At 41.2% G+C, this 9,816-nt stretch overlaps 1 protein-coding gene across 7 annotated transcripts in view; it reads left to right on the top strand.

Annotated features, from left to right (window-relative positions):
* Positions 1 to 1,505: 1,505 nt before the first annotated feature.
* samd4a (sterile alpha motif domain containing 4A) overlaps positions 1,506 to 9,816 on the top strand; it is a 55,329-nt gene continuing 47,018 nt past the window's right edge. For all 7 annotated transcript variants that reach the window (XR_004331440.1, XM_032512113.1, XM_032512110.1 and 4 more), the window contains exons 1-2: positions 1,506 to 1,710; positions 2,864 to 3,634. Coding sequence is in view for 6 of the 7 variants with exons in the window: in XM_032512113.1 (XP_032368004.1) it covers positions 3,439 to 3,634 (196 nt within the window). In the remaining variant the exon portion in view is untranslated. The remainder of the gene's footprint in view (positions 1,711 to 2,863; positions 3,635 to 9,816) is intronic.

The following is a 9,816-nucleotide window of genomic DNA, read 5'->3' as shown; positions in this document are numbered from 1 at the left end:
TACAACAACCAAAAACAACAAGATAGTATGATTAAGTGCATGTATTCATTTTGTTTTGGTAGAACTATGAATATATGGCTGTATATATAAACTGTATAAAAACTTTATGGTAGATAAACGTACAGTAGCCTGTTGTTTACAGTTTGTTTCATCTAAAGTGTTATCTTTAATTTAGAATATTAAATGTGAATAAAGTAATGGTAAAACATTTTTAAATGACAATGGTTAAATGGTTTTATTGATAATATATAAATGTTTTAATTAGTGTTGTTGTGTCTGGGTCACTGATCTTTGTGACTATATTGTTTTGTTGTGACGATATAGATATAATTTGTTCTCAGGTCTCTCTTGTAAAACCAGGTAGTTGATCTAATGAAATGAACAAAGCTTAACTATGATTTTGCCTAACTATAAAAGTCCTTGGCAGCGGTTGATTCTAATAATTGCAGCTTGTAATGTTATTATGATCAGTCATTGATCATCTTGAGAACAGGAGTCAGTTTGTTCAAATGGGTAATCATCGGTCAGTGAGTCCTAGTATTTCCTGTGGCGTTCCACAGGGGTCAGTTTTAGGCCCTAAATTGTTTATCCTTTACTTAAATATGGTTATATATGGTCACTAATGAAATGGTTTGATTCAAATAAGTTATCTTTAAATTTGAACAAAACTAAATTCATGATATTTGGAAATCAAACTATTAATACATATGTTAAATTAGTAGTTGATAATTAAACAATTGAAAGTGTTTATGAAAATAAATTTCTAGGTCTTGTACTGCATCCTAAACTCTGCTGGAAGCCACACATTTAATATCTGTGCATGAAGATGGCCAGGAGTATTGGTATATTGAACAAAACTAGATAGATATTGAACCAAAGTACTTTACATACGCTATACTGCACACTAATTTGACCATTCATGTTATATTGTGTGGAAGTTTGGGGAAATACCTTCAAAAGCAACTTGCAAATGATTTGTGCTTTGCAAAAATGGGCAATTAAAATAATTCATAACATAGGGTTTTATGAGAACACTAATCCTCTGTTTTTGAATTCATAATTGCTGAAATCTATTGACATTGTAACATTCAAAATTGCACAACTTGTGTTTAAAATTAAAGAAAATGATTTGCCTTGGAACATACGTGCAATGTTTAGGGAAAGAGATGGGGGATGTATTTTAAGATCCTTATTTATAACCTGTTTATAATGCATGATCCTTATTGTTAACCTATTTATAATGTATGATAGTTATCTGTTTATATTTTAGCATCCTTACCATTTACCTGTTTATGTGTTTTGATTCTTATCTATAATCGGTTTATATTTAATGATCATCGTTAATCTTATTTAGCATTTTGGATATTATGGATTTGCAAGTTATTTTTATATTATATTTGTACTGTTTATAATTCCATTATTGCTCTCAAGTCAAGTGAAATTCTATGTGGACAATTGTTTGGCTTCGCCGCACTGCAGTGCTTTATTTTGAAAGGTTTCACCAGATGTTATGCGCTGCTTCCGTTCATCTTGACTGTGGCGTTTGAGACCAGAGCAGCCGAGCAGCCCGTCTGCTGGGGAGAGACAGAGGAAAAGTTAGTCAAGATGGCAAATCCAACAGACCCGGAGTGAAGGGGCACCGCTCCCCGATAAAAGCTGAGCTTGTCGCCCGACCTGAGACAAACACAACGATGCAAACTGCTCCAGGAGGTAAGAACCGTCCTGCTCGGTCAACCGTTTCTCCGACAATTCAAACTGAAGTTTCTAAAAAAAAAAAAAGATTTTCTTGTTTTGTCCACTCTCCTTTTTTGGTTTCAGTATTTATCCAAGAAAGAAAAATGCTAACGTAACCTTGCTATCTATCAGAACCAGACTTCATGTTAAACTTACACAATTTTACCAGTTAACTATCTTGCTAGCTAGCTAGTTAAAGAGTTTTCATTTCAGTTATCGCTAGTGGCAACGGTTAAGGGGTTTTTATACCGCCGCGCGGCAACCGCCTGACAACCGCCTACCTGCACGAGCGTTTCCGAAAAAAGCAAAGCGTTATTACCAGCGGTACCTGCGGTTAGCTAGCTAGTCGTTTTGCTGACGGTGTTCGGAATAGTAACTTTGCGTACGTCGACTTGCGTTAAAGTTAAATAGTTCTTTCATTGGAAAGATCTAGACAAGAAAAGGGGATACCATAGAAATAGATATGGAGGACACAGCTAAGGGTTTATTTGTTCTTTTTACAAAGTGCTCACACACACACACATTCGCCACCGGGTCATTCCCTGTGTGCTGATGAAGCAAAGTGACAGTTTTAGACGGCGGTAGTCTGCTCCTAGCTTACTCTCCGGTATTTCTTATCTTCTTGCTAAAACTCACAACTACATTCAGTACTCGGTTTAAAATACGGCTTTATAAGACTAACCTGTCATTAAAATAACGGAGGGAAGTCTCTACAGCCCTGCCAGCGGCCGCCGTCGGTAACCCGGCGTCCTTCCTTTGGAAAATTCCGGGATGCAGCGCCAGTAGTACCGACAGCTGTATTTTTAGGAATGGGTGGATACCAAAAACGAAAATTATTTATTTTTGTCTAGGCGGTGAATGCCACAAGCCCATAGGCGATGGCGAGGAGGGGACCTATAAATGCTTGTATGAGTTTTTCAAGGCTGTTTTTTCCCCCCCAAGTCTGCCGAGATTAAGCAACAGGGACACCGTCGCATTTCTAGCGAGTCTGTCTTCTCTCAATGTAAAAGTCATTTCCATATGCATGAAAGAGAGGGAGAGGGAGAGGTGTGTACAAAGAGCCACAGAGAGCATTGTCAGTTACAAATGTGTTTTCCCCCCTCCCCTAACTTCTAACATCCTCTTGCAGGCTTAAGAGGGATTCCCTGAAGAAAAATGCCAGTGAGGCTAATGTGCTGATGTGACACAGCGTGTGCTGGAAGAAAGCTGACTCATCAAATATCAATCCCTCTGGGAGCAAGCAACAGAGAGCAGCTCATATCACCTAATGCCTAGCTAGAAGAGAGCCTTGCAACCCCCCCCACACACCAACCATTCTCTCTCACACACACACACACACACACACACACACACACACACAAACACACACACACACACCACACACACACACACACACAAACACCAAGGGAGATTACAGCAGCACCGACTGCAGGCAAAACAAATTTTGGACCAGAAGGCCTCACAGTGACTGCTGCCCTAGCCACCGGCAAAGCTAAGAATGGCATCACAGGGCTTCGCTGAACCCCCCCCCCCCCAACTGACTGGCCCCTCTCTGTGTATAGAAACGTCAACAATCAGCTGATAAGACCACCGTCATCCTCCCATCAGTTTTACCCCAAACCATCAGTGTAAAGTTTGAGGGAGGTCGCTCCGCCCGGCCCGGCACCACCACAGTCAGCCCGCCATCCCCTCGCCTCGCAGACCATGATGTTTCGCGATCAGGTGGGCGTGCTTGCCAGCTGGTTCAAGGGGTGGAATGAGTGCGAGCAGACGGTGGCTCTGCTGTCCCTGCTGAAGAGGGTGAGCCGGACCCAGGCCCGCTTCCTGCAGCTCTGTCTGGAGCACTCACTTGCCGAGTGCACCGAACTGCAGGTCCTGGAGGGAGAGGCCAACAACCCAGGTAGGACAGCCAGCTGCTCAGACTCTTTGAACTGCTACATCATCCACTAAGGCGTGATGAAGATGCATTTACAGGCATTGACAGACCAGAGTCGTTCGTTTTTTTTTCTCAGACTGCATTTTTCTCCTCATGTTGGTCTTACTGTGAGGTCGAGGAACTACGATATTTACATAAATTTTGGCAAACAAGCACTTTAATTTGTATCTCTAAGATTCATTTAAAAAAATGTTATTAACACGCAATAGATCTTCTACACTTTAGTAGTTGAGTTTTAATGCTATTTATAGTTGATGCCGTTGTTCAGTGTCACAGTACTTCTGCTTCAGGCTGCATACTCATTAGTTTTCTAATGAGAGAGAGAGAGAGAGAAACAGTAGTCACATTTCATCTTTTTTTTCTTTTTGCGCTCCCATTTAAAAAATTCAGAGGGTTTCAAGGGCATGTTTTCTCCAAAGGACTGTTGTCCCCGACCCTGGAACACAAAAATATAGGCTCCACGCAAACATTAGAGGACATTTCCAGTCCAAAACATTCCTGCAGATCCATCAAGAGTAGTTAGTAGAATGTTGTGCTGAACCGAAGCCAGTCCATAAAGGATTGTGGAAGGAGGATGGGGTCGTGTGTAGTGTTAGCTCAGCTATATTTCTATGGCTTTAGTCAATGTGCCAGCCTATAGTCATAGAAATACAATGACTACATTTTTTTGTTTCTATGGCAGTAGCTTTCTCTATGGGTTGGTATCACGCAAGGGGTCTTCTGGCTGGGATTTGTTGCATCAGACTGCAGCGTGGCCATGGAAACAAACCCTGGCAACCAACTGGGCTCATGAAAAATAGAAAGAAGTGCTCCGATGGAGGGCAGGCATCTGTGTGTACCTATGGCAACATCTGCATGCGTTAACACATGTGCTGGCTCACACTGGGGTGACATAATGGCCCTGCCCTGCAGTGACACTCGCACATATTACATCAAGTTTCCATCGGGGTTTACAGTGGGCAGTGGCAGCAGTTAATGCAGCCTGGTCTTTGCTATTGTTTGACATGAAGCTGGAGACATCAAAGCACACTACACTACATGGAGTTTCCTCAGTTGCCCCCTCCCAAAGTCAGGCTGGTTCACGCTGTCAGAGATAAAAGCAGATTGATTTTTTAAAATCTTTTTAGTTTTCAGAATATAGTGCATCATGTGTGAGTCACAGAGACATTGTCTTGGGATCTCTGCGGTGATACTTGAATCACAAGTCATAATTCACTCGTGTGTGTGAATCTTACTTTCCCAGCTAGCCAGACCGATTTATGTTCTATGTGGAAATGAAACATGAAATAAACGTCTGTGGGTGAAAGAGGCTAGTTTTAGTTTTTTGCAGCGTTTAATTATTGATTTTCACGATGGACACGTCCACTTAACAGGTTTGATGGCTGGACAGGAAGACAGATATTGTCACATTTGCCTTGATTTATAAATGATTTAGTTTGAATTGACCATGACTTACAAAGACTTGATTTAACATTACATTATGGCTTTCTGAAAGTGTAATGTATTGCAGATAGGGCTGGGCAATATATCGATATTGTATTAATATTGCAATATGAGACTAGATATTGTCTTAGATTTTGGATATATTGTAATATGGTAAGTGTTAGTCTTTTCCTGATTTTAAAGGTCTGCATTACAGTAAAGTGATGTCCTTTTCTAAACTTACCAGACTGTTCTAGCTGTTCTATTATTTATCTTTACCCACTATGTCATTGCATTATTTCTGGAGAATATTTATCAAAAATCTCTTTGTCAAAGCACCAATAGTCAACCACAAAAATGTTGTCGCAATATTGACATTGAAGTGTTTGATCAAGAATATTGTGATATTTGATTTTCTCCACGTCGCCCAGCCCTAACTGCAGACAGAACAAGGAAAAATGAACGCATAAGAAAACATTTAGGCATCCAATTTTGTTTTTAAGCCTGGATAATGCTGGTGGTTGTTTCTGTTTGATACACAATCGGCACATTCTGTGACCTTATTTTATTTCATTTCCCTTTCATAATTGCAGGATTTTAACTGATTATACATAAACTGCTTTACTACAAATCATGTAAAGCTAGGTTGTTCCCAAACAACTCAAACAGAATAATTTTTCAGCTGATTCAGTGTCTTAAAATAACCCTAACCCAACATAATGACCTGATGAGAGCACTGAGGAACTGTCCAGGCTCTGTACCACGGAACAGCCTGCTGCCCGCACTCTCCGTGTCATCAGGTCAGGGATTTACAAAATGAGGTAACCTCGGGGTTTGCAGTCACTTACAACATCTACATGAACAGAATTATTTCAACTTCTAACTCAAGAAAAGGTTCTTCAGTCTCATTAATTCAGGTAAGGTCATAAATTATTCCAATTGTTGGAACACATTGATTAATTTTTTTTTTTTTTGTCCAATCTGTACCTGTCAAAGGTCAAGATGCAGAACAAAGCAACAACATAGTGCAGTGGCAAAACTTATAGTTTAAGTTAAAGTCAATTTTTTTTTTGTCTGAAGATAAGTACTTCCAACAATTGCCCCCTGTCACACCGTGGGCAGGTCAATTTCAATGTAAATGGTGCAACAGGGAGGTAAAAACTGTCATTGGTAGAAAATGGGGGTGTGCCGTTGTGACGCAATTGTCACAGATCGGACAAAAAAAACATCAACACATTTTGTCTCATTGTGCTTTAGAATGCAACTGCTGAAACAATCAGAAAACAATTTATTTCAATCTGTGTTGACTGGCTTGGTTTGAAACAGGGATCGACCGATATGGATTTATTTAGTGCCTTTAGCGATTTTATTTATTTTTTCTTCATCAGCCTTAGCCAGTCCCCAATACGGGCTGCCGATATTTGGAGCCGATACTTTTGCTCCCTCAATTTAAAACATAAAAATGTAAATCCTGCCGCGCTGGATTTGTTTTTGGAATCTGCTCTGCCATTTCTTTAAAAATAATAAACAAAATCACAGATCAGTGTCACTTCTGCAATCATCTTACATTCATATCACCCAAATAATGTGTGCAATGTGCATCATATGGACGGGTGCACTGCATATGGTTAACTGTGCAGGGGTGAAAGGCTTTCATCAACATCTACAACACAGCCTTGATGAGGCGTTGCTTACTGTTATGACATGTTATAAGACAGATACAATCAGGTCATCACAAAATGTCCTTTGTCAACACATTTAATTAACTAAAGAAAACAATAAACCCGAAACGTAGCCATTGAAATAAAGTGCTTGATTAGTAATTTAAGACCGCTGTGGTGCTAGTGGTGGAGGGTCAGGGCATGGTCTGCACGTGAACTGCAGCGTCTCCAGCAACACAGAGCTGAATGTGGACGCCTGTCTGGAAATAATGCCGGGAAAAAATGATTGGCGAACGCAGTAGCCGCGTATCGCCGATGTCAATACACGTAAGTTGTGGTAGCTTGTTTTAGTGCCCATGTGCTAGTGATAGACCCATTTTATCGGCTGGCCAATAATTGCGTTTTTTACGTGTATTGACATCGGCCGGCCGATAAAATCGGTCTATCAGTAGTTTGAGTTGACAACAAGCTCTGTCCCAATGGAATCATGCTTAAGGAGATTTTAATGGACTTAGACCTTCTGTACTTCCCAAATTCAATTTTGGGCCACACCCTTGACTTTTCTTCCACCTCTGTCAGCTTGTGGTCGCTTCCTGTTTGGTGATTCAGCTTAGTGAGAGGGAATCAGCGGGCCTGTTCCAGTGCTGTGGACTTAACGTCAGGACACATGCTGCTGAAAAGAGGGAGACTGAGAAGGTTGTCTGGTTACGTGATCCCTCTGGTATGTTGTGGTAGCTTGTTTGAAGGCCCATGTGCTACAGTAAGGCAGATACGTTGGTCTGCTGTTTTACTAAGCTTATACTGATCTTGTGTTGATTATGGCGTGTGTGTGGTATCGTACTGTAAGTCTAAAAATAGCTATTTAAAAATCTTTCAAGCAACTCTTTAGTATCTGCTTCAAGTTGTTAATCACCATACGCAAGACCATAAATTCTCATAATTCATAAATTCCTTCTGCACAATTGTTAGTCTACTCACAGCTTAGTAATGAGTGCAGTATGATTTGATGCCGGTGTGGGCTATTAAAGGGTTAACATGCAGCTGTAAGTCTTGGGCTGAGTGGAAAAGCGCAACTATTTGGAAAGCAGTGTACAAATGAATGGAATCCTCAGTGACCTACTTCTCTGAGAGGCCGCCTTGTTTTGGGACCCAGCGAGTGATGCGACTTCATTTGCGACTTGAGATGCAATTGTAGTCAATGGGGTCACTATCTCACTGAAAGACAGTTGCATCACACAGGATTGTGTTTGATTGTAGTTTTTGATGTTATTTTTAGGTTGTCATGTTTTCCTTCCTCCTCCGAGTAATTTGGTGTAACTTTTAGTTTGTGCAGTTTCATGCCTCTGCATTTCTGTCTGAACAACCCAGTGCCGATGTGTATGGCGTTCAGACCTTACCCTAAGTCAACTAGGGAGACGCCATTCACAATCCTGCCGACCAAATGAATGAATTGAATTTTTTTATGGAAAAACCACAGAATGAAAGTTTAAATCCTGGTTGTCTTCTGTGATTTTTGATGGGGGTAATCTGCAGCCTGCAGCATTTCATTTGTGGTTATTAAGGAATGTAACTTCCTGTTTTTCCTCCCCCTCTTAAGGAGAACAAAACGTCTTTTGAGACAATCCCAAGAGGATCAAGTTGAGAGGACGTGAATAGTGAGCGTCTGAAGGACGACGCTCTCACACACACACACACACACACGCACGCACACACACAAAAACCCAGGGTGTAGGCTCAGTGTAAGGAGTGGGGTTAGGACAGGACAGTGGGCCTGGTGTTCTGAATGACATTTTATTTTCGTGCGCTGGGGTGTATTGCTGACCTGCATGTCTCCTGCATGGCTGTTTGAGCTGGAAGGAGGCAGGCAGCGATTCGATATGTACAAGCAGCTGTGTTGAAGAACTTGAAGGTGGCAGAGATAGAGCTCTGTGTTTGGGATGAGTGTCAGCAGTCACTGTGTTCCAATGAGAATTCATCCATTTCAGTTTCGAAGTCCCAAAATTTCTTTTATGTCGTCTCCATCTTTTGTTTGTTTGGCTGCGGTTGTTTTTGTACTGCCCAGAAATCACATAGTGTACTACAGACTGCTTCTGCTAGCCAAAATGCATCCTTAAGTCTTTTTGTGAATGTACCCAAGTCAAACATTCGTTTAAAAGCATATTTAGGGCAGACTCATCACTTTTTAAGATTTACCGTATTCTTGTTTTTCGGTCAAATGAACTTTTGAATGTGTGTGCTAGGGGCACTTTTACGCTAGCCTCAATATCCCTATTTTTAAAACACTAAGAAGTCTCGACACAACATGACACTTTGCTCTAAGTCTCACCAGGGGCTCTACACATGAACTCCAGCATTCAGAACATTGTTTGTGTACACAGAGTTTACTGAAAAAGGTTTTGGGCAACTCTTGTTAGTAGTTGTCAGTATGTACAGTTTGTGAATGGCAGCCGAACCGGAAGACTTTGTCTATCTTCGGTATCCTGAAAGGATTGGCCAAAGCATGTCAATGGAAAAACCTCTTTATTTACACCTGGAACCAGTGTTATACAAATGTGGTGGTGGGGGTGGTATTAACCTCAGTGCAGAATTTGAAATGAATCTAGGTCAAAATATGACTTCTAGCTAAAGAATTTACATTTTATAGGAGCTGCCGGCACTATCTTTACGTCTAATGTTGTAGAGAGAGAGCAAGAGAGAGAGAGCAAGAGAGAGAGAGAGAGTAAGCATACTTTTGCTGTGTGTAAGATGATTGACATGGAGGGAAAGTCTGTGCTGTATAATGGCAAGTATTACTCAGTGAATTCCTGTTGCACTCTCTGCCTAAACTAGGTCTGATGAAAACCTGGGCTGGAATTCAGCATTCCTGGCTTAGGCGGTAAACGGTTCCGGTGTTGGGGATACTGTCTAGGAATGTGGGCACGTCGGAGCACACTTGATTCAGGCGCTCAGCGAGAGTTGGATGGGGCTTTTCCAGCGTGGGGGGAAAAAGACACAGTGGAAAAGGAAAACTGATTCCACCTTTAGTGGAGCTAAGGTCTCCTGAGTACACCGCGGTATGGAGGG

This window comes from Etheostoma spectabile, chromosome 1, assembly GCF_008692095.1.
Source record: "Etheostoma spectabile isolate EspeVRDwgs_2016 chromosome 1, UIUC_Espe_1.0, whole genome shotgun sequence".
Lineage (NCBI taxonomy): Eukaryota > Metazoa > Chordata > Actinopteri > Perciformes > Percidae > Etheostoma > Etheostoma spectabile.
Note: the sequence above shows the minus strand (reverse complement) of the source record. Positions and strands in the feature narration are given on the sequence as shown.